General features: G+C 41.3%; 1 protein-coding gene across 1 annotated transcript; it reads left to right on the top strand.

Moving 5' to 3' along the window:
- The first annotated feature begins 9,936 nt into the window (after positions 1–9,936).
- On the top strand, positions 9,937–14,950 carry LOC139332453 (LIM domain transcription factor LMO4.1). The gene is made up of 5 exons (XM_070964420.1): positions 9,937–10,334; positions 11,156–11,388; positions 11,499–11,595; positions 11,976–12,134; positions 13,367–14,950. Exons 2-5 carry the CDS (start codon positions 11,174–11,176, stop codon positions 13,373–13,375), a joined length of 480 nt encoding a protein of 159 aa, XP_070820521.1. The 5' UTR covers positions 9,937–10,334; positions 11,156–11,173; the 3' UTR covers positions 13,376–14,950.
- Positions 14,951–26,177: the final 11,227 nt, after the last annotated feature.

The raw sequence follows: 26,177 nt of genomic DNA on the forward strand, positions 1-26,177 counted from the left end.
ATGTTGAATCTCCGAAAGATAATTAAATGTTTAATTTCATATCGAAACATTCCTCATGAGTTGGTCAGCTATTGATACATGCTTTGCACACCAGTGTCCTTGGTTTGGCAATCATCACCCTCACCTTCATCCTCAGTGTCTTACTCTTACCACAGAGCTTCTCAGTTGCCTAAACATTTTCAGCCAGAGCCCTGCATTCACGTTGCCTCTTGGCCTTACACAATGCTCCAGCTGGCTCTGAAGCACAAACATTACGATGGACTACTAGATTCCTCACCCTGGCCTCTGCCTCCTTCTGAGAGAAGGGCCGAACACTTTGACCTCCTGACTGACCCAATCATATCTACTGCTGTGGGCTTCATCTCTGCCAATTCTCCAGCCTGCACTTACAACTGGACCAGAGATATTTTTTATTGTGGTGGGATCACACTTGAGGCAGTATCTTAACTAGTTGGTGGGTACTACACACAGAGGGCCAGACATGTAAGATTCTGACCAGAGAATGGAAAGTGTCACAAATGGAAAGGGTTCATTCTTTGGGGGGAGTGTGACAGTGTTGACAGTGTTGAGCAAAGTCATTGTGCCATTAGATTTCGCTACTTCATGTGTACAAGTGTCTATTTTGGCTTTATGGTGTGCTGGAAGTATAGTCAATAAGGTTCAATAAAACCATTAGAATTCTCCCTCCGGACCATTGCTTACTTTTTTTTTTTGGGGGGGGGGGGGGGGGGGGTCTGTCTTATGTCCTTTTTCTTTTTCCTATGTAAGCACAGAGTGCAATGTTAAACTGAAGTCAAATTCCTTGTATGTGCACACATACTTTGTCAATAAAGCTGACCCTGATTCTTATTCTGATGAATATCTGCTGCAAACAGTCATTTGTGGGCACAGTGGTCTGCTAATCCAAGAAGACATATTGCTATGAACCATGGTGGAGTAACAGACGGATGAATGACCTAATGACATTATCATTTTTGGGCCACACCACAAGTGGTGTAAAAATGAAAGTCTTTTTCAGATACCCAAGTATTCAAACATAAAGGACTGTTGGCCTGGAATTATACTGTAAATAGAAATAAAGATAAATGATTTGTTCAAATGTGACTTTGTTGAAAAAAATCCTCAGTACTCTTGGGTTTAAAAGGTAACTCTGAACCCATAATCCTTTTTAATTCTAACAATGGATCCAATGAATCTGTAAAATCTGAAATAGCTTTACAGAGCTGTTTAGCCACATTTAGCTTGTCATTTGACAAGCTAAATGTGACATCAAGCTTGTTTCAAGCAGCAGCAGGCAGGTGTTTTCTACCACTATCTGCTGAGCACCAAAAAGGACACAGACACAATTGGAGATCTGTTGAAAAAAGTGGGACATTTAGCAGCTAAAGAGACAGATACATACAGCAGTTTTGCAGGAGTTAGATGGAAACCAAACCAGATCTAAAAGGAGAGTGAATATTGCAAACGCAGCTCCTCTCGCTCTCTATCTGCAGTATATGTGCAGTTGTAAGCAAACATGTTCACCATAACTACTTTAAAAGGTGATAAAATTTCAGATGTAAGTGCTCTTAGCCTGTGGTCAAAAATGTATTAATGCATGTTTACATGAAGAGTTCATTAAGTTTTAATGCTGCGTAGCCCACTACAATAGTGACTTTAGAACTTTTAGTGCCCACATTCTCGGACAGCATGATTGTCCATAACTAAACAAACTGTCTCAGAATTGTTTGCAAAACTCTTGCAAACACCTGTCAACAGAATAACGGTGGTTGTGCAGTCCTAAGAGAGCGACACACCTCCAGTAGAAGCATGTTTCAGATGAGGTTTAATCTAAAGCTTTGGTCGGTACCATCAACTACATCTCCAGTGTCTGAATGCTTTTCATCATGGGTGCTCTAAGCTGGGCTCGATAAAATGTTCTCTCATTGGAACTATCTTAAACTTAGTTGAGGTCAAATTCTAGTATCCCTCTCTGCATCCCCTGTCAGACAAGGCTGAGGCTTCTTTCACAATCTGACCATCAAGCAGGAACCAAAAAGCACACATAGCATACCATCTCACCATGGAGACTTCCTTACTATCTGCTTTCGTCACTGATGGCACCACTGGCTCTCATTTGACTCAGACAGCTCAACATTACCCTTGATGACGATGTTTGTCTGCTCAGGCTGTTTGGTTGGTGTAAATTCTGGGAAATTATTCTTCCAGTAGATTGTTGTACACAACGGCTGGTGTCCCATGACAACGTTAGACTGCTCATTTGTTTAAGAGTCATTCTGACATTTCAGTGACATTCATGGCACAATGAGAATCAGAGACTGGCAGATATTAGGAAAATATTTCAATTCGGCCCTGTTGAATTAAGTTTTATTTGTATGAAAGTTACCTAATGACACTTTTCATATATAGCAAGTCTAGACTCTAATTGAGAGAGATGCATCACATCTTTGCGGTGTCACTGTGGCATTAGACTGTCCTACCAAAGCCCACTGACAGACTAATTTTTGACCATGACTTATAATGTTGGACTTGTCTAGGTACTTTCCATAACTTTGGAAAAAAAAAATTCTCCAGGCTCAAGAATCATACTGATATTCTCTGATTTCCACTGAGAAATGATTAATTTGCTGACTCTCCTTTTCTGCAGCACACCACTCCAAACTCCATGACAAACATGTACCTGTGGACTCAGGAGACATCAAGGATGACTCATTTCTAAACTAATCCCACCAAAATATGACACTGAGGTGCTTACCCTCAAGAGAGAGAAAATAAAGGCTCAGATGGAAGGATCTCTCCACATCACTGTGAGGGGGCTTCATAACTGTGATTGTCTTGGCAGCCTACAGTGCTGTGATGCTCCACAGCGGTTTAGATTGGATGAGAACCCAGACTGGAAGTTACAGGTGTTGTCCAGCCTCACAGAGAGCTGTGACTTTCAGCATAGCCTTGACAGAGGAACAGGAAATATGTCGGAAATCAAGAGGGCCTCAGAGAGTGGTGGAAGTTGGCCCGGGCTGCCACACTGACCACAGCAGAGGAAATCCATCCATCCCCACCCCACCATGCTCTCTGAAAAAGGAAGTGTCGAAGTGGTTCCTCTTCAGCACAATGTGGGATAATAACACAGATGTCTCCATGTGAGTTGTTATTGGCTTGTTGTGCTGAAAACGAATGTGTGGGACATGACTCATCCTCTTTTGTGAGTGTCACAGCTAACAACTTTTATGGAACTAAAGTCAATATTTCCACAAAGGATCCTGTTTAGACTGAGGGTTCACAGTCAAGTAAACACTGTGACGTCAAAACTGATTCAAAGGACTATCACTACTAAAACTACTACAACCACTGTGTCTAGCAGTACTGCTACTAGTGGGTAGTTAAGGTAACAGCTCAATGACAATACTGACATGCTAATATTTAACAGGTGTAACTATCATATTCACTGTCTTAATTGAGTTTGTTAGCATGCAAAAAATTTGATAATTAACACTTAACACAAAGTACAGATGAAGTTGTAAATTAGTTAGTTTTGCAAGTATGTGGTTATACACCAAAATATTAAACAAACTGAAATTTTGATGATGCTAGATGAAAAGTTAAGGGGTCAGCAAAGTCAGTATTGAACTGAATATTTGTAGCACAATTACCAAATTTATGGCAATACAGCAAATAGTTGTTGAGGTATTTCAGTTTAAACCAAAGTGGTGGAGCAAATGACACTGCCACCCACAGAGTCCTACTGTTAGCATGAAAAGGGATATCAAAAAGACAGATTTGTACTCTGTGCATAAGATTGCAAAAGATTGCAGTATAAGTACTGAGACACGAAATGCAGAGACAGAAACAGATTGCAGCTCAACCACATCTAACCACAAAAGAAAAAAAAAAACTGCCAAGTGCACAGTAATGTACTAATATATATATAGATAAGCTAAACAGTAAAGGGTAGATATGAATATGCAAAGATATTACATACAGTTTGAACAATATCAACAGTATGAACAGAATGAATTGAATATGCTGCAGCAGTTACAGTTGACAGTGCAGGAATATATATAAAAAATATAGTAAAATAATGCTAATAGTAAGACATTATATACAGAATAAACAGCTACAGGTATGACATGACTAGTGTACACATGACAGATCATATATGTACAATATAGATTGTATACATCTAAAAGCGCCATTGGTCAGGTATATACAGTGTGGACAGTAGTATAAATATATACACATAGGTAAGTGTATGTGTGGTAGAGTGGCCGTATTAAGGAGGAGTGATCTTGCAGCTGGTGAAAGACAGTCATAGTGGAGATGTTCAGTCTGCAGGGGAAAAGAAAAAAGTTCAGTCATTGAGGGAAGATGTGTGAGGATTGGGAAGGTAGCGAGGTATCCAGGGGTCGGGGTGAGTTCAGTAAGGTGACAGCTGCGAAAGAAGCTGTTCCTGAACCTGCTTGTCCTATAGCAGCTCTCAGAGGGGGGGGGCAAACAGTCTGAGGACAGGGTGTCACAGGGTGTCACAGGGTGTGTGTGTGTGTGTGTGTGTGTGTGTGTGTGTGTGTGTGTGTGTGTGTGTGTGTGTGTGTGTGTGCGTGCCTATGCTTGGGTTGTGGGTCTGCCCCCCCACCAAGTGCACCGACTGATTTGCAGTGATCAGCGGCACCTGTCACCTGTCCACAAAACGGCAGCGACCAGCGACTGTGATTGGTGCACGGGGGGTTAGTATTTTCCCTTAAGTGACACAGGTGTGCTGCATTGGGACGGGAGTAAAGAGTCAGGCACAGGACGACAGGCAGCCACGGAGTCGGGAGGAAGTGACTACAGGCGAGGGAGACGGAGCTGAACGGCGGCGACACATTGCAGGCAGAGAAGCCAGCGTATGACCGCTTGGTGGGCCGGAGAGATCCGTGTAGCAGGAGCTAAAGGAGGAGGATGGTGAGCTAAGTAACCTCTCCTTACCTTCATGACGTCAGAGACGTGCTAATTTCCACAATATATCCTAGGGGGATATTCATAGCTGTGTCCACCCCGCCCCTTTATTATAGTCTATTTAATTAATTTCATTCCTTTATTAGTTTGGTTTGGTGAGGACATTTTTTTAAGAGTGTTTTTTTTGTTTTGTTTTGTTTGAAGTTTCTTTTGATATTTTGGAGGAAACACTATGACTGTACCCCGGAATTTGTTTATTGGATGAACATCCTGCTAGGGGCCATCTACAGTTGATACAGCCGTCAGACTCTGAAGTAATTTAGTCTTTTTACATGTAGGCTCCCTGCCGCCCTACTCCTGGATGCAGACGGGGCCAGCTGGTTTGCAAGAAGAAGCTCCTCCCTGGACCCTGTCTGCGCCCTCTGCAGACACCGTTTGGCCTCAGTGATGTGGAGTGGAGAGCCTGTGATGCATTGGGTTTTCCCCAACCTCTGGACCCTTTTCGTTCCATGACAAAGCAGTTGCCAAACCATACTGCAATGCAGTTGGTAAGGATTCTCTTGATTGTTCCATTGAGTTAATGAGGGTGTATGTGCCTTTCTTCATATGTGCATTGCTTTGGATAAAAGCGTATGCCAAATGACGAATTGCAATTGTAATTGTCTTCTTCCTGAAGTCCAAAATGAGCTTTTTGGTCTTCTTGGTGTTAAGAGAGAGGTTACTGTCAGTGCACTACACTGCCAGGTGCTGAACCTCCTCCCTGACTTGCTGGCTTGTTGATGTGGCCAACCAATTTTGTGTTGTCTGCAAACTTGATAATGGTATTGAAACATGTACAGGCATGCAGTCATAGGTGGAGAGGCAGTAGAGAGGACTGAGCACCCAACCTTGTGGGATGCCAGTGTTCAGCGTGAAAGTTGAGGATGTATGGTTGTCTAAACTGACATACATTGATGGTTAGGAAATCCAGGTGTTGGATGCTGAAGATAGGGAACAGGTATTGCTGTTATCCTGGTGAGAAAGGGTGGAGTGATGCACCATGGAGATGATGTCCTTACAACTGTTATGGTGGTATGCAAATTTGAGGGGGTCCAGGGTGGGTACTTACACACTTTACACACACACGCACTCATATATATATATATATATATATATATATATATATATATATATATATATATATATATATATATATATATATATATATATATATATATATATATATATATATATATATATATATATATATATATATATATATATATATCTCTCAATGGCTTGACAATTTCAGCAATTTTAAAATGATTTTGATTTGACTAAGATTGAGTTTGGATTAATTCAGTGATGATGTGATGCTCCTCTTCTTGCCTTGAGAAAAGGCTTGGATTTGTGGTCACAATGTTGGACTCTCATACTGTCATAATATCATCATACACAGAGCGGTGTCTGTGTCAGTTTATCACTCCGTCTCTGCACAGAATGTGCACTTACTCCAGTCTTTGGCAATGAGGACGAAGAAGATAACAAACTGCAAGCCTAATGTCTCCATTATGAGTCAACAACAAGCACTGGCAGGAATACGTGTAAGAGTTTCAGTCAAAATATATTTGAAAGGTTCCATTTATGTTGCTACTTGCAAATCAAAATTAAAAGGTTAAAGGAGTGTGGAGGGGAAAAAAGTGATTCTAAGGTGCATCACAATGTCGGAGATCCACATTTAAGAGACTGGTTTCGATTTTCTTACGTGTGGAAAATATTACCTGTGAAAGACAGAACACCTCCTGAAGGTAGACACAAACACACAGTGTACAGTATCAGTAACATATATCAGTATTTCCACTTGTGCACATTTTAATAGTGTTGAACTAAAATGTTTGATAATTAAATGAAATGAAATTATACTGTTACAGTTCATCAGCCTCATGATGAAAGAAAGTCTCAGCATCTCTACACAGAAACACTATGGCTACTTCTTTGTTTTTCTCACAAACCAAAACCAGCTGATAACTACACTGGTTTCATATCTACAGATGGTACATATGTTTCTGTGACGCTTTGCTCTGTTTAATTCAGTTGAGGTGAAGAGACCGCACAGAAAGAGTTTTCTCTCTTGGGCTGGACAGGAACTGGGTCATGCCCTAAATCTGTTCATTTAGCCCTGAAGTTTGTGGGAGGAACCAGAATGTGAGGCCAAAGGATGGGCACACAACACACCTTATTCTAGGTGATTGTAAGCTTTCTGGGTTGGATCCTTTGATGCTGACTGCCTGTTTAGTCTTTCCTTCCACAAGTTTTTCCGTGCAGTGTCTGTCCATGGCAAAATTCAGTGTGACAACAAAATTGTGACATGTGCTACTTCTACTTCTTTGGCTAGCGGACAATATCATGTAGCAGATGCACTCAGTGAAAGCTTTGGGTCTGCTGGAATTGAATGGCTATGGGTAAACACAGAGAGGTTCTGTTGTCTGTTGCATCAAACCACTGACTGTGGCTTCATCAGGGGCAAGAGCTAAACATATATTTGTCTGGTCATAATGCTTTGTTTGTATGTGATGAACAGGCAGTCGTCTTTTTCTGCCTAGTTACAGATGTTGCTGACTGTCCATTTTGAAATGTGTTACTGACGAGCTGCTGTTCATAGTTTGTCAGCACCATCTTTGGTTCAACTTGCACTATTTCAGTGCTTCCTTCAGTCCAAAAATTGTGCATGAGCTTCAACTTTAGTGAGTCCTTAACAACCTGTCTATGTGTCATCCTGAGCACCGATGTCTGAAAGACTCAATTTTGGAATCAGTTGGTAATCCTGAATTTACAGCTGTAGGTCGAAATCCTGTTGGTGGTCATCACATGTGTGAGATATATAAGTTAAATTGTAAATAAAATTCCATCAACCTCCTTTGCAGATGGTTATAGTAACTGATGAAAACGTATCCAACAGAAGACATTTGTCACAGTCAAAGCTGTGTGGTGTCAATCAGTGCCTTGTAAAAGAATTCATTTGACTTTTCCACATTTTGCAGTGCTATAACCTTGAATTCAAACAAATGTTATTGGGCTTTTTATCATTTGATTAAGACAGCATGCATAGTACTTAGAAGGTGCAAAACACTTTTTTGTTGTGAACAAACAATAATTAAGACAGTAAGCAGACATCCCAGAGCACCCCAGTCAATACTTAGTCCAACCACTTTTTACAGCGGTGAATCTTTTGGGGAGTGTCTCAACCAGACTTTCATATTTACACTTTGAACTTTTTGCCCATTCTTCTTGGTGAAATAGCTCAAACCCAGTCATCTTAGAGACTTGGAGTGTGTGAACAGTAATTTTGAAGTCTTGCCACAGATTGAGAGAAGTTGACTGAGGTCTGGATTTTGACTGGGCCATTTGAAGACATTAACAATCTTTGTCATAAACCATCCCAGTGTAGTTCTGTGTTCTTTGAGTCATTGTCCAGCTGGAAGGGAAACCTCTGCCCAGTCTCAAGTCTCTTGTTGACTGAAGCAGATCTGTATGTTTCAATCCATCCATCTTGGGCTCATGACCAGTTTCCCCGTACCTGCTGCTGAAAAGCATCTGCACAGCATGATGGTGCCACCACTGTTTCACTGTGGGGTGGTGTGATCAGGGTGGCATGCACTGTAGCAAAGTGTTTTTCACCAGGGCCAAAAGTTCAGTTTTGGTCTCATCTGAGCAGAGTACAGTCTCCCACATGTCTGCTGTGTCTCCACCTGTCTGTCAAACTCTTCTTCTCTTCTCTCTTCTCACCACTCTTCCATAGAGGTCAGACTTGTGGAGTCCAGGACTAATAACTGTCCTGTGGACCCATTCTTCCACCTGAGCTGTGGATTTTTCCAGCTCCTCCACAGTCACCATTGGCCTCTTGGTTATTTCTCTGGTTAATACTCTCCTTCCCTGCTCCATCAGTTTAGGTGGATGGCGTTCTCTTGGTGGGCTCCTCTGCTGTTGTTATTATTCTTTCCATGTTTTAATGATGGATTTAATGATTAATGGTCAGAAAGAAGAAAACTTTCCAAAATAGTTCTGTGAACATTTGCTGCAGGGGTCTAGGGAAAGATCCCCTACCCTTCCGTCAAACCAAAAAATGTTTGCTGGGATGCAACCTATTTGCATGTACAACCATGCTAACCATAACCACATTTCATAAGGACTTGATGCTTAATTTTTTTGCATTGTTGTGCATTTTTCCCCATATTTTTACCTATTTGCATATTTCTACAAAAGATTAAACCGAGACCGAGGGCCTACTACATTCTTTTATATCCGGAGAACAAACCGCATCTCTGCTCCTGTCAACCTTGTAGGATGCTGCCCTCTACTGGAACTCAACCGGAAGTAGAGTAGAGTCGCAGATTGATGGACTGATGCTGTAATGTACTGATGTACGCACTGTGACTGAAGACCTGAGACCTAATCTGAAGTGAAAAGAAACAAATGAAACGATGAGATGTTGACTTTCAAACACACATTCACATACACATGCACCGTTTCATTAACCCTGTACAGAATGCGTGACGTGCTTCTTTGGAAAACTGATCAGAAATTTTATGTACACAAATGGTTAAACAATACAAATTCTGTTATTATGGACGATGAAAATTATACATCTATTAGAACTCAAAATCGTGCAATTCTTAAAAGAAATGAACATTTAGAATAAAATAAGTGAGCAAATTATTTCATTCACTTGAAATTGAATGTTCATTACGAATCAATAAAGCAATGTCGGACATTTCTGAAAATGTTTTGGAACACTGTACTCCTCCTAACGATCAAACGGAGGGCTGATCTCCGTGGATGTAAACTCTAAAACAAAGTGCCATCATTTGTGTTCATAGCTGTGTCCCATGTCAACAGCGCGCACACACTCAGTGACATTCAATGAGGAGCTTAGAGGATGTGAATGTGCATATTAATAAGCCACTATAAACTCATAAATCATTTTGACTGCCGACACGCCCCCCGCTCGCTGATTGGCTGCTGCGCGCTTCATGTCGGCTGCGGCCCCTCTTGGTAATTTAAATAGCCCCTTGCGCAATTTGATGAATAGTGTCGCTGTCAAAAGCGGTCGAGACAGATGAAGGCATGTTGACAGACTGACAGCTGTAACAGAGGAGAGGAAGAGAAGCTGCGTCATGTCTCCTCCTCACGGATACATGTAGTTGTTTATCCGCGGAGCTGGATGTCGGGGAGAGTTTGCTCAACTATCACCGTCGCCGCGCCGTCCCGGGCTCAATGTTGCGTTGCTTTGCTTTTTTCTGGAAAGCAATGGAGATCAAAATATGTCAAGTCTGAGCGCGCTTTTACAACTCTAAGCGTGTTGTGAATATTTTTTGGCCCTTCTCAAACTTCATCGCGGGAGGAAAAAGCTTTGGCTCGTCAAGGTAACATGTCTCTTTTTTTCCCCTCTTTTTTTCCTCCTCCGCGCGCGCATTTCTAAACGAAGCTTTCCTGCGTGGAGCATCTCCTGCTCAGACAGCGTGTCTGCAACTGCAGACATTCAGTTAGCAACTTAATAACACTACAGGCAGAGGAAAATGCTTTAATAATGCTTGAAGTGTGACATTTGGTCTCATTGCTGGCACTCTTCCAGAAGTCCCAGTGACTTCCCCCCTCACATCTAAATAACCTTCCACTGCTGACAGAGCCTCATGTTACTGCTGTGCGTCCATTCCTACATCTCTGCATGCAAAGTCGACGATAAGAGTACTTTGGATATACTGAAGTCCTAGAGCTGTACAAGAAAATGATATTCTAAATATATAAAAAATATTTGACATAGCATTTGCTGTTTACCGTGCACAGAGTATCAATGGAGACATTTCAGTTATTCTTTCTTGCATTGATCAGTATGATAGTATTGAGGTCAGCCTGTTACAGCCATCATGTTATCAATCAGTTGCAGAAGCCTTGTGTGGGTTTGTCTGAGCAATGGAAATGTGTGATTTGTGTGAAGTCATAAATACAAAATGGGTTTACTGTCAGCTCCTACTAAGTAATATTATTAAAGTTAATATCTACCAGTGGAAATAATAAATAAACAATTAACATATTTTACACGCAAAAAATACCCTTTTAAGACTATATTTTCAGACATTTTAGTCAGAATCTGAGTATGAGTATTTTCTGTTATTTTAAAAAGAACCTAGCTAGGTCTAGCTGTTACACCTGTCTCAGTGGTCACACCTCTATTCTGTGTGTCCAGGACCCTCTGAGGGCAGTAATGGTGAACAGCCAAGCGCCAGGCGTACCGCCGGCCCCCAGGTCGTGTGCAGGATGCGGGGGGAAGATTGCCGACCGCTTCCTGCTCTTCTCCATGGAACGCTACTGGCACACTCGCTGCCTCAAGTGCTCTTGCTGCCAAGCCCAGCTGGGGGACATTGGCACCACCTGCTACAGCAAAGGGGGGATGATTCTGTGTCGGAGTGACTACATCAGGTGAGGGGAAGGAAAAGGTGGCAGAGGAGGAGTGAGGGAGGAGATGAAGCTGCTGGTTTTAGATTTTGGAGGCCGCACAGACTGAGCAATCTGTGTTTTTGTGTTTGCAGACTGTTCGGGCACAGCGGGGCGTGCAGTGCCTGCGGCCAGTCGATCCCAGCCAACGAAATGGTGATGAGGGCACAGGGAAATGTTTACCACCTCAAGGTAAATCCCCAGCTTGCACATCAGTGAGCTTTGTCTCCTGCTGCTTGTTTGACAGAAACATCTGGGATTTGGTGGGGAGAGGATACTGTGAGACGGGAGGATGATTCCTCTCAGCATCAGCAGAGAAAGGAATTGTGCCCTCCGTCTCTTTGCCTCATGTACTCTTTAACTTTGTTTGAAACACATTTTAAAAGGTTTAAAGGTGATTTTACAACAGATGTTTTCATATTCATATGTTTTACATTCATACAGTGATTTTTCTCACAAAAATTTGTTTCAATATTTTATTTTATTTATGCCCATCGTATGAAATGTGTTTTAATGGCCTAAATTTCATCTATTTCCATTTCTGACCCTTTGTTTTTTCTGTTCCTCTGCAGTGTTTCAGCTGTGCCACCTGTAGAAACAGACTGATGCCTGGCGATCGCTTCCATTACATCAATGGTACAATCTTCTGTGAGCACGACAGACCCGGCGCTGCCTTGCTCAGCAGCCACCTGCCTCCCCTTCAGAGCAACTCTGTGCTGACAGACCAGAAGGTGAATAAAGGGGTTGCTGATATGACACTACAGAACCATCTGTACTTACAGCAGAGTGTAAAAGCTCTTTACACAAATACCACCGAGCTGTGATGTGAATGATAGAATATGCTGATGGGGAAAATGGCTGCCACAGCAGGACATGTCATTTATGTGAAGAAAACAAAGCTGCAAAGTGGCTAAAAATGTGATAAATCTATATCAATATCAGAGATGCAAGTTTCATAATGGAACAGTGTTTACACTATGTGTCAGTGCAGGAAGAAAAAAACAACTAATATTGTATTAGTCTGAAAAATAACAGAAGAAAGAATAAGTGGAAAAAAAAACCAAACAAAATATGTTCGACAGAAAAGACAATGTGCATGTAAGAAGTACATTTATTCAATTACTGTACTTACTGTAGGTACAATTTTGAGGTATTTGTGCTTTACTTGAGTAATTCAGTTTAATTCTGCTTCATACTTCTACTGTACTACCTTTCAGAGAGAAATATTATATATATTATATTTACTCCACCCCATTTATTTGAAATCTGAATTACTAATTACTATACAAATTAATATTTCATAAACAGCCATATCATTAGCTTGTAAAATACATTGTATCTGATTACTCCACATTGTTTAAAAGATTGTAAGATTGTTTAAAATATGCTTCACCTTGACCAGCTACAATAAGAAAATACTGCTTCCATGTTCATGCCTTAGGACAAATAATCCAACATTATAATATATGATAACATAACACTGAAAGGTTGTATTGTGCTGCATAATTAGCACCGTCACTGTAAACGCTTCAACAACTCAAGGTTTCATTTTGAAGGCTTTAAATTATTATTTTTTTTATGTATATATATTGTAGTTTGCTACGTTTACTGAAAAATGAAATCCGATCAAAAACCAAGATTTTTGAATAACTGAAATTGGTGAAAAACACTGCGAGAGTCCTGCTGCTGATGTCACAATGCTCTCTGCCACTAGTGCATGATTAGTCTATGTATATTGTATTTTGTTAAATAGCTATTACACAATAGTATTTAATAGATTTCATTTTGTTTATGTGCGTTTGTTAGCTAAAACTAACTTGAATTTCAAATCAAGAGAACACTTGAATAAGAGCGAAACAGGAACATCTGTGGTCACACAACCAGAAGGCCGTACAGATGAGCCTGAAGCGTCCGTTACGGCAGAGACCCTAACCCTTCTCCCTCTCTCTGGTCTTGTCTGCAGGTATGCTGAGTGGCAGGGGTCTTGCGTGTTGCCCTCGCCTTTCCTCCCAAGCTTCACTTCTCTTCGGTGCACTCTTTTCTTGCTACTGTTGCCGTTGTTGTGGATTCTCATCACTGCCCCGCCTCTCTTCCCCAGAGAACACAGTTTCTTACCAAGATATCCTGTCCGTCACCATATCAGAGACTCTAAATACTGCATACGAAGTCACATTTATGTAGTGTTCAATGTTAAAGTGGTCTGTACATCATGCAAAGACTTACAGTATGTGTGGACTGCGCTGGCAAAGGCTCTGAGAGAAAGCAGAAGGAAGAAAACAATGACGATGAAAGCCTGTACCAACTGGAAGAGGGAACGAAAGATGGACGCATGGAAGGTGTTGATGGACTGCTGTAAAATGACTTTAAGCTTTGCTTATTATTTCCCCTGAGCGGCAGTGCTTTTAATGAACTCTTGATCTCTCTCTTGTATATGTTATTCCGAGCACTCAAGGAAAACAAAAATGTTGCTGTCACATAGGATAAGTGATTTTTCAGACACCCACAACAAAGAACTGAAATTATCCAGTGAAGGTTTTTTCTTCTTCTGTAGAGTTTTATTTCTTTATCAGATTCTTGTTCAATGTGTGAAAAAATGGCAGAGTTAAAAACAAAAATCCTATTAAAATGATTTTCCTGTAACATGTCACAAAGCGAGCAGAGGTCATTTGGAAACCCCTTAGCGGCGTTACAGTGGCATTGTATTGCATGGTACCTAGCATGGTGGATGTGACTGTCTCTCTCTCACTCTCTTTAGCCCTGTATGGTGAAAACATGCCTGATTACCCAGAGGAATGGAATTAGGGGGCTTGAGCTCTGACCATTTACAGAAGCAATTAAACATGAGCCCTGTATCTGTGCTGCTGGAGCTCCTGGGAGGCTGAACTTGGGGCATATCCCGTGGCTGACTGGCTCGGTGGCTGCCTGCCTGCCTGCCTGTCTGTCTGCCTGCTTGCCTGCCTCTAATAAAGCCTAATCTGAAAGCAGGCTAATTAAAGGGGAGTGGCCCCATCTACATCCAGGGCATTTGAAACAATCTGATGTATTTACTGTTTACCATGTTCCAATTAAAGCTCCCACACAGCCTGGTTTGTTTCCCATCACAGCTCTTTGTTCTCTGCCACTCTCTGCATGGCTTCTGAAAATTATTTTTTCTGAGCTGCATCTAATTCGCTCTAACTCGGTTCGTCTTTTAAATGCTATGTAAAAACTTAAAGTCTCAGCACAACAGCAGTGGTTGGAGTTAATCTTTGTGTGATAGCAGCGATGGAGTATGCAGCGTGCAAGAGGCAGAAGATAGGATCTGCTCTACTTTCACACCTTGCCTGGGAGCATGGCAGCCATCAAACTCGCACCTTAATGCGCTTAGCTATTTCAAAACATCCCACTTGTCATGGTAGGTGCTGATACTGCATCAATTATTTATTCCACGTCTGATCAAGAAGCGTCACGCAAATTCATTAACGTATGCAAATGATCACAATTACAATTATCTTTGTATCGTGATGGTGAAGAAATAAAACCTCGGCACATTCCCGAGTCCCACCGCACCACAAGTTACACTTTGCATTCAAACTAATCAAGCCTCATCTGCCTTTTCCTAATTAGCCGGAACGTTTTCAGATGCCAATTAGCAGGTCTCATGAAAAGGCTCTTTGCCATGAGGCGTTGTCTTTTATCAGAGCTTCTGCAGGTGTGTGGCTCACCATGTAGTCTGTGTCATAGGAAAGTGTTTATTCCTGCTAATTAATCATATTAACACATGCAGATGAATGTAATTACCTGAGCTCCTCCACCTCACACTGTGTGAAGACACAAGATGATGCCAGGATATTTTTACATGCTCATGATGAAGAGGAAGAGGACCGGCACAGCCTCCCTCCTGCCCAGACACTCCTGTGATATAAATCCAAGATGGCTGCCTTCCTTTAGCCCAGTTCTCTTCTGATACTGGTCCCCTGGTCTGTCAGCCAGACGCTCATTTGAACGACTAGGCCTCTCTCTGTGTGGAGAGAGCAGGCTGTTTGGAAACGGACAATATGCTGGCTTCAGATACACATCCCTGTGACGGTACAGTCTGCTTTGTGTCACCAGATGTGAGCTGAAGTCTGAGCAGTGGGAGAGCACAGGGGCTCAACTCCCACTTTGGTTAACAACTGTTGTCAGGCATGTTTTCAAAATGGAATTATTGAAGTGTCACTTTGTTTTCACTTCAATTGTGACTCTGTCTTCAGCGCTAAATACAGATTACTTTGGTATTTTTTATGCTGCATGTCCACGAGGTTACTTGTCAGCTGCTGTTATTACATCTTAGTTTGTACAGATGCTACAGCAATGGGCCATCAATACTCAAATTAAACTGTACTGGTAACTGAGTGGTTATCCTCCTTTCCTACATAATGTGGGAGTGACTAAACCATTCATAGCTCTCATGTTTAATGTGTGAACTCTCTTAGCTGATATCAAAAATCACCATACAATGAGCAAGTATTCGCTGCTTGGCCTTGTCACAGTCGAGAGAAATGTCACTGCTTCCAGCACTTCCAAATCCTTTGTTACATTATATTCATCATGTTTTGGTTGTATAAATCAAATTAAAATAAATTAGAGCACATAAGGAAGTAGTTTTGCGGGCTAGAAGCAGAGACGTTTCTCACAGAAATGACTTTGGTGAGGGCAAGGCCTCTTTGTTTGTGGCAGATTGGGACTATTTCTGTGGTAGAAATTGTTCGCAATGAGGTCTGTGATATACCCAGGGAAACTTGGACATTACTTCTCATTACTTTTCTCATTTTTTATGTATCTGCAAGCAACATAATCAAAATTCCATCAACCTACAGTGTATTAGGCAGGAGGCATAAACCCAGACAGAGATATCTCAAGCATAGATATCGCTATGGGAAAGTGAGAAAATGTGTTTCTTTGGAGTCTGGGTCCACTGATCCTTCATGACTTCTGACACTTCTGGTTAGTGCTCATTACTGGACAGTGGATTACAGTATTCATCAGTTCAACTGGGCTCTGTGCAGAGATTTGTGGTCAGCACCATCATCTGTCTTGGTTCTGTATTTTGTTGATGAACTTTTCTTTCCGTCTGTTCAGCTCTGATGCCTCTGATCATTACTCATGCTCTATATATTCCAAACAAACTAGAAAGGTAAAGTGCATGCTTCCTAGAGTTTCCCAGAGCCCTGTCTCCTAGAAATTCTGTTTATATACAACTAATTTGCAACAGCAAATATGTTCTGAGGGAAACGTATCCTAATCCTGAACAAATTACATTTTCTATTAACATAAAGAGTGAATGTTTATTAACATACCTGACCAGTCGCAGGAATGTTGATGCTGAGTGTATGTTCACTGACAGCATATTTCCTTTATTTTCTGCCAAAATAGGCAATCGTGCAATGCACTATCCTCTCATAATGACTACAGCATTCTTCAGCTTTAGGCACTGGCAGCCCTGGGTGGAGGTCAGGGAAAGATTACACTCTGTTTTAATACAAAGACAGTAGAGACATGAGACAAAAGATTTTTTCTTAACATTTAACCAAAATCACAATCTTTCCTGAACCTGAACCAAAGTGCTTTTGTTGCCTGAACCTAACCGCAGTCTGCATGCCAACCCTGGATTGTGGTGTCACAGTCCTGCACTTTATATGCCCACCGTCTACCCCGACCTCCTCCCTGCCACTCCAGCATGCTACATATAATGTAGTGTTTCATTCACTCAAAGAAACGTTGCCTCTGAACATAATCCAGACAGTGACTACGTTGTCACTACAACACAATTCTGAATGCAAATGAGTTGTATATAAACATGATTTCTAGGAGAGAGAGTTGATCCCAGAGGAGGCTCATCCTGGGTGCTAACAGTGTGTGAAAACTTTCTTTCTTGATGTATACTGTATTGTTACATCCATTTTCAAATAACACGTATAACAAGCTTCCTTTGAGCCAAAACGTAGCATGTTAACTTGGATCCAACAGTTTAGAATAAGGTTCCAGGTGTCTAAAATAGAGCATGGATATAAATGATTCTGCATTAGTGGAAACATAGACAGATGAGCTGAGAGTGGAGGATTCCAGGGAGGTATAGTGTGTGTGTGGAGTTTTTGCTGCAGATGAATGCTGATAGACAGGTCTTGTCCACCCCTAGGCACTGAGCTCAACGTAAGCATGTTTGCTGTAAAACCACCATCTGGTTGTCACCATTTTCAAAATCCAAGCATGTAGATGCAATAGTAGTGTTTTGAAAGATGTCTATGGCATTTATCTGTGCTGACAATCCTTCTGAAAGCTGCTTTGGCTGCCAAAGCTATTTATGGTAGCTCCAGTCCCTGAGCACCATGGCTGCTGAGGAGTAGCTACAACAACTACCAACAAGGACCTAATTTGTCATAACCATAGTATGTTAAATGTTGTGATGATTTCTGAATCCTCTGTGAACTCGCTGAGGTCTCCGGTGGTGCACTGCATACTCTGCATTGTATGGGAGTGAAACATGACACACTGCAGGAACATGTAGGAAGTGAGGCATGTTGCAACCATAACTCACTGCCTTCAGCATGGGAGTAGAGGAGCATAATGACAAAGAGAGCGACTTTACAACTCCAAGCCTCATACAGGAATGTCAGGGAGGGGAGAGGGAGAAAAGTTCTCCTGGCCAATCGGAACGCTTTGAATAATTAAAGTGATCGGCTTAATTAGCTCAATTACGTTAATTTGACCACGGAACACGGCCATATGGTGAAAGGAAACAAAAGAGGGGGGAACTAATTAAAAGTAAAATAATGAGGATTTTAATTAACTGGCTCCCCAGACAGCAGAGCGCAGGGATCAGGAGCCTGCTACCATAATTAAAGTGCTGTAACGCTGGCAACATCTCTCCTCTCTTTCTTATATCTGTGAGGGCTCTATCCATCTAATTAAATCTGTAAATAAATTAGCAACATTGAGGGTTCCTGCTTGACTTAACACCGTCTGCAATCCACCCCCCACCTTCCCAATAACACGCTCACCTTACTTTCAGCACACTGTGCCACCCATATGTAGGCAAAGGTTGAGCTAAGGTCTGTCATTAACAGAGGGATGTGGATAGAGGACTGTGTGTGTGTGTGTGTGTGTGTGTGTGTGTGTGTGTGTGTGTGTGTGTGTGTGTGTGTGTGTGTGTGTGTGTGTGTGTGTGTGTGTTCTCTCTATCATGTTTGTGCAGGCTGATGCTTGTGTTTGCTCCCTTTCATAACCCTGGATTCTGTTTTGAAGCTCTATCTGCTGGGACCACTGGCTGACACAGATCACAGGAGGCCAAATCGGAGGTGACAGCAGCATCACCTCCATGTGTTACACATGTTCAGGCTGTAACAAGCCACCATGTATGTTCAATATGTGCCATCTGGGCTTCCATTCTCTGTCCCTAATACATTGTACCTCAGTGTCTTATCGCTATCCTTTATCCTTCAGCCACACCTCTCCTGTGCTCTCTGTTCAACCTCAGCCCCTGGCCTTTTTCTCCTCCCTGCACACACAACCACAGTCATCCTGCAGGAACCCCCGCCCTGCGGAAGCACAAGCTTTTTCATTAAAATGCATTTGGATTGACAAGAGACTTATTTCCATATTAAATTAACAAGCACTTAAGAGTTCTGAGCGAACTGTTACACTGCCAGCTCCGAGTAAATGAGGAGCGAGTGAGCGTTCGACTGTCATTACCCACGGCTGTCACCGTTGGACACGGTTGAGGAATAGTGTGCTCAGAGATAGAGAGACACACAGAGACAGATAAATGGGAGTCAACAAATGTATCGCCTCTTCCACCTCTGTCCCAGCTATGGTGAGAATGATGCATCATTGGATGGTAATAAGGCTGATACTGTTTTTTCATTACAATTAGTCAGTGCCATCTGTATGATGGAGTTATTAGAGAATTGATCAGTGCTACACCGGTGCTCTTTGAAAAAGATAATAATAAGCAATTTAGATCTGACTCCATACATATATGGATGAGTATATTCTATTCGTAGCAGTAGGAGAGATGGTGGTAGTCGTAATAACTTGAAGTAAATAACCCATCCTCTGTGTGGTTCAGTCTATGACTAGATCACAAAAGCCTCACTCTCCTGAGCAGTGATCTACAAAGACATAATTGAATACAGGTGTAAAGCAGCTTTAAAGGCCTGCACTTGAATATTATATCCTCAATCCTTGTACTGTGTTTTTACAAAGTTAAATGCAGTTTTTCAACCATGCCATATGTCCACTGATTTCCATTCATTCATTCCATTTCCATTCGGTTTAGTGTGAAAATCAATTAGCATACTCTTAAAACGTATATTCAATCACTCCTTTCAAATAAGTATGTTTAAACTGCATTATCACGTCGTAATAATGTATCAGCAGCAAAGATGAATGCAGACGTGATGTTCACTCTGATTATGGTTATGCACCTAAAGCAAGCTTGAAGAGTCTAGCAGATGCTACTTTTCATACCACATGATATGAATGAAAACCAGTGGATGCCTGAAACAGCAGGAAATATATGAAAATCTAAAATGAAATGGCAAGTATTCAAAAATGGTTAGCAAAAATGTAAACCATAGATGACTTGTAGTTGTAGTGTAGGAGCTAAGACTTACAAGCACACTGTGGTCCTTTGAAGGGCTGCAAGAAATTCACAGGACATCAAAAGTCAGGAGACACAAACACTGGGGGTCACGGTGTGTGGTGGGTCTTCACCGGGGTATGACAATAACAACCATATAGCAGCATTCTGAAGATTTAGCACTTTAAACATACTGAATATTGGCTTCATTTATTAGCTATCAATACTATTTAACTATACAGTGTGTCTTTATTTCGATCTTGTCTTCCCAAAGCCATGTCTGTCAGCCTTTCATTGCAGCACACTGTGAAGGTACCTTCACTCTGTGATGGTGATGATGATGTGCACTATGTTAGGGGAGCACACAGGGGTGTTGTATCGATACCAACCTTAGCAGGCTGTGGGAGAAACCTCAGGGAGGGTTTCACACTGCAGAGACTCAGAGGAAGCATAAGGTTATTTACAAAGTGATTGAACCACCAGTGTGGACCCCATTTCCCTGAAGTGTTCTGCTGATAGAAAAAACACAGCATCAGCTCAGTCATCCAAGTGATAGTAGATTTGCTTTGTGCTCTTCTGTAATTTTACAGCAATGACATTGAACAGTTTGGTCAGGGGTTGAGTTTATCTTGTGAAAAAACGGTTCTGGTTTACAAAGTCATCTGTTTTGAGAATTTTCTCAAAATGAAGCAGATAAATATTGGAATAAGGCAGACCATCATCACTTAATTAGAAAACAAATCCTGCAGCAACTTGGTTTACAATGGAAACAAGTGCTTAATAGAGCGGGCCTCCACAGCAGGGCACCAGCTCTGTTTTAGAAGCTGCCAGACTTCTTCAATCACTTCCTGCAAATCACTCCAGAAACTTTTCCATACTTGTCTCTGCATTGTTTTTCTGGTTGATTGATTGCTATCATCTTTCTGATTGTCATTTTATTATGTGTTCACTTTATTACTGTTCTCTGTGATTTATAATCTGTTCATTTTATCATTGCAGTTTTATCACTTTTTCATTTTGGTTTATTACTTTTACTTGTATGGCACTTTGTAACTTTGTCTCAAAAAGAGCTTTATCAATACAATTATTTTTTAATACAATGCGGTGGAAAACAAGTGGAATGATCTGAACCTACAGACATTTCACTGTATAGTGATGGTTTGAATTGTATGTGTTGCAGTCATGGAAGTTTTTTGTTCTCATATACAGTATCTCTCTAAAGACAACATTTGTCTGTCTCAGTGAGCCAACATAACCTTTGTTAATGGGTTGTGAATGATAAATGACAAGAGAAGAAAATTAATGCAGGACCTGTTTAAAATCCACATTGAGAGGACAGCCTTATTTATTCTGGGCTGATTCTTTGCCTATGCAAAGCCAGCATACATCCTATAACCATCTCAGACCTACCAGAGGACAAAACAAAACCCCATAATATCTGTGTTAGTTAGAATTCCTGATACAACATAACTTTATACTGCTGACAATGACTTCTAGCAGCTGTGTAAATTCTGACTATCAGGAGCAAAGATGGAGGTGACTGACTTCATTTCACACCCTGAAAACTCTACTGAGTGGATAGATGGGTCACAAAAAGTGTGACTTTGACACGTGAGACTGCTGTTTGTTGTAATTTGATATCCACAGTCAACATTAGTCTCTTCTTACCATGACCACAATTCTTCCATAAACTTAACCAAACAGCTTTTGGCACTAACCAAAGGTTGACCATGGCAGCTGAGATTTGGATGGTACTAACATAGGCAAAGAAATCTGTTGACTATATGAGAACAACAATCTAAACTGCATTTCTCTCCATTGTTATGGGCTGAAGGCAGAAATCTCAAGTATAAGGATCATAAAACCTAACTTCCCACCAGCCAGGTAGTGCCAGAAAAGGTAAATGAGACAGTATGATTTATTTTCTCGTTTGCATGAAGATACCCTTTAAAATGGAATGGTTGTTCATCCAGTAAGGTGTAGCAAGGGTTGGTGTTGCTGGGTGAGATGGCACATCCGAGAGATGTCTACAAGACGCCCACATCCTGAGCTCATTCTAACATATTGCACACTGGCACACTCTGTCCCAAATCATTCGTCTCAGTGTCCAAAAGCTCATATCAGAAGAAGCCTGACAGCCTGCAAGTCTAATTCCTGTAGACATTTCCTTGGCTCTTCTCAGGTCGTCTTCTGTAATGGAAATCTTTTTTTTCAAGAGAGAATCACAGTTCTGCCCAGCAGGGCCGCCGCCGAGCATCACCTTCATCATTAGAGGAGGAACCGCCAAACTGTTGTCAGATGAGCGTCTCGGGAACGAACTCCCCTGTTTGTCTTGAGACAGTTTTTATGATCCGAGAGCTGGGAAAGGCCAGGCCCTCATCAACCCCCCACTCCACCAAACCAGGTGGAACACACGTGCGTTCATTAGCGCCCTTTAATGAGGAGCAGATGCAACAATGCTGCCTCTCACTCTCGCTCTCACACACAAAGAGCTGTGCATAAAGACACACACACACACACACACACACACACACACACACACACACACACACACACACACACACACACACACACACATTCTGAGAATACAGATATCCCTGCTAATGCTTTAGAAGGTCATGGAAGCAAAGGTAATGTTTATATTCCTGGTCCTACACGCACACACTGGCAGGCATTCATACAGACAGACTTTCGCACATTAAAATAAATAGACACTCACACATGAAAATACATACTAAATGTGTGTGTACAACTCCCACACATATCCCCTCCCACACATTAGCCCATTCATTCAGTCCTATCGGGGGCGGGGGTGGGGGGGCTTTCACAGCTCAGATGTGTGGGCCTCATTTGTCCAATTTAGATGAATGACTGAGATCATATATCATTCCCCTTATGTCAGACTATTTTTATCTTGGAGGAAGTCGATGCAAGTGAGCTGCAGGAGCCAGAAAAATGCCCCATCTGTGGATCTGGGCTGGCTTTTACTGGTAGGAGAGGCTGAACTTCTCATCATTGACAACAAAACCAGGTGGGGTTTCAGTGTCTTTCTGAAAGAAACATGCACAAACTGCTGATGGACATATTGGCTGATCTTGTTACCACTTTATGTTAGGGCAGCCTCTTTAAGCCTGAGGGGAAGTTCACATAATGCCTAAATTCCCCTTCTGGCAAATATTCAGAATCCATGCTTTGAATATTTACCAAAGTAGTAGTAGGCCTAGTGGCAATAGGGCTCATCAGAATCTTATATATATCTTAAGTATTAGACCTAGTTAACCAAACTTATATCAGATTGACGAAGCAGCTGAACATTTTCAGATTTTTCTTTTTCTGATAGTGAGATAAGATTTCAGTCTTATATCTGTGCATTACATAGAGAGCCTGTGTCAGGATGTGATTAGCCTCGCTTAGCTAGACTGGAAGCTGACCCAACCAGCCAAAGTTCAATAGGAACTACAGCCTACGGGGAACTACAATCTACAGCTGTGCTACCACCTGTGGCAGTACTTAGCCAGGCAGTACTTAGCCACAGTAGTGATGTGCGCTAAATGCTAACATCAGCATGCTAACATGCTCCAAATAACAATGCTGTGGAAGGTCATTGACAGGTCATGTGATACCTGCTAAACCTTATACCTGCTAATGTTTAGCAGATATAAGGTTTTCCATGTTTCTCTATCTTAGTTTAGTATGTTAGCATGCTAACATTTGTTAATTAACACAGTAGAAATAGAACATCTGAGGCTGATGGGAATGTCCCTTATTTTGCAAGTATTTAGCCAGAAGACAATGTCATCGCCAAATTCTAATTTTGAGTTGATGATGGTGCTAGATCAGAATTAAGAGGATGCCCGAAGTTATTACAATTCCTCCACTGTGTGGCAAATGTTATGGCAAACTAGTTGTTGAGGAACTTCAGGATGGACCAACTGGCTGGCAGACCTCTAAAGCTCAATAATTATAATTTCAGAAAAAGTTGAGATGCTGTGTAAAACATAAGTAAAACAGAATGTGATAATTTGCTTATCTTTTTTGACAAATACTCAATTGAAAACAGTACAAAGAAAATATATTTAATGTTTTATCTCATTATTCTGAATCTGATGCAGCAACATGATTAAAAGTAGTTTGGACAGAAGTGACAGAAGACCAAAACCACCTGTTTGGAACATTTCACAGATAAACACTGAAGCCTCCGGGCTGTTTACAGCACCGCAGAGGTTAGTGTAATATATATGTTCAATAATTTAGTATGAACCTCAAAGGATGTTATAAAATTTAAATTTTTATTTACATTTCACACAGCGTCCCAGCTGTTTTGGAACTGGGGAATGATAATGTGATTAACACATCTCTGGTTTGATTTAATCTGTTGACAAAGAAAAATGTAAAAAAGAAAGAAAGAAAGAAAGAAAGAAAGAAAGAAAGAAAGAAAGAAAGAAAGAAAGAAAGAAAGAAAGAAAGAAAGGGAAGCAGTTTATTGGCATTTGAGGGAGATGTAGTGGAACTATTTTTTAGTGAACCAGGTACAGTGATGTTTTATTGTCACTGTGGGGTTGCCAGGTTTGGTACCATTGTTGCTGCAGAGAGACCAAAACTAAATCTATCTGAACTAGCTGAAGACATTGCACATGAAGACTGTGCCCTGGACAGACAGGTAAGCTATTGTTTGTCAAGAGCCAAGTCTGGCAGTCAATGACAACTTTTCTGTTTGTGTTAAACAAATGAAATGTTTATTAGTGAGTGTTTGAAGTTTAGAGAGAGCCAGGCTAACTGCCTCCAGTATTATTAATTATTAGCATTTTAGAGGCTAACAGAGCAACATTAGAAAGAGTTTCACATCAGACAGCTATCTCAGCCTATCGGCCAGCTTGCATGCGGAATATAGAAATTAGTAACACAGCAAATGTAGTAACCACACTGTAGCAGACATAAACCTTCTCTAAACACATCTGTTTTCTAAACTAGTCGCTTGTTTTATCTAAAATTCCCAGCCACGTGAGTTTTCCAACCCCGACAGCTTCCTACCAGAGGGCCAGGCTTTAAAGCCACGATCCCCTTATTGCCCATTAAAGTTAACTCACAACATCCCAGCCTTGCTCCCTAATTGAGGCCTATGAACTGGGGGAACAGGTGGGGTTTGGACTGCCACGTTGAGTTAAGACTCAGCATGAGGCTGCAAACACCCCCTGAGCTAAGCTAGCTGAAGTATCAGCAAAATGTTTTACAAAAAAGAAAATGTGAGATGTATGCATTAGACACTTTGATAAATGCAGTGTTAATAGAATAAACAGTGACGTCAAGAGAAATTATTCACACCTGTCAATGTCATTGCTCAGGTAAATTGTTCAAATAACGTTCCCTTCTGCTGCATATAGACATAATCTTGATTTTATATTCCTGAGATTCTTATCAATCTTAAGCATAGCAAGTTTAAGAGAGTTGGTTTTCATCTGGAAATGACTTCCTTGTTACTGTATATTTACTGTTACTGTTTACTGTTATATTTGAGATCTGGACTTGAATCTCAGACAATAAGCTTGTGAATGAAAGCTTAACCACAGCAAATACACAGTAAATTTTGTAATGTCACACCATTCCATCAATAGGGGACCAGTTAGTAACCTGATACTCGCTGGTGTTTTATGACAAAATCACATTTTAAAATGTGTTTCTTGATACAGTATTAAAACTCAGTGTGTTAGTGTATGTGCACACTGGATGGGATCTCCCTCATCACAATAGAAGTGTGATGAGGGAGATCAGTGGTCAGTGTTGAGCAGCAGTGATCGCTTAATGCCAACATACTGCAGAGTTGCTACTTTGAACTTACAGTTAGCGTCTTAATCTAGACAGTTTACTTCAATGCTCTGGTGGTCAGTTCAGCACATCTTTCCTTAGCTCCCAGTTTGGATGTTTGAGGTCAACTGAAAATATATACTGTATGAGCACTCATGCTGTCTGATCGTTCTGTTTGTCACAGTCTCACCAGCAGCAAATTGACCCCCTGTTTTGGCGGGAAACACTGAGGACAGTCAGTAACCTTCAGAAGACCTATGGTGATCTCAGTGGTTCTTTCTCCTTCTCCAATTTGAAAGGCCACTGAGGAACCAAGCGTTAGGATCTTTTGTATGTCTCTGACTGAGCTGCAGATCCTTGCAAGTTGCAAGAT

The sequence above is a fragment of the Chaetodon trifascialis genome, chromosome 6, assembly GCF_039877785.1.
Source record: "Chaetodon trifascialis isolate fChaTrf1 chromosome 6, fChaTrf1.hap1, whole genome shotgun sequence".
Classification (NCBI taxonomy): Eukaryota; Metazoa; Chordata; class Actinopteri; order Chaetodontiformes; family Chaetodontidae; genus Chaetodon; species Chaetodon trifascialis.

What these genes read in the sequence shown, in the direction of transcription:
- LOC139332453 (XM_070964420.1), top strand. Translation starts at nt 11,174, where the DNA reads ATGGTGAACAGCCAAGCGCCAGGCGTACCGCCGGCCCCCAGGTCGTGT. An exon ending in TGTCGGAGTGACTACATCAG is followed by an intron (nt 11,389 to 11,498) that starts GTGAGGGGAAGG and finishes TTGTGTTTGCAG; the next exon opens with ACTGTTCGGGCACAGCGGGG. An exon ending in GAAATGTTTACCACCTCAAG is followed by an intron (nt 11,596 to 11,975) that starts GTAAATCCCCAG and finishes GTTCCTCTGCAG; the next exon opens with TGTTTCAGCTGTGCCACCTG.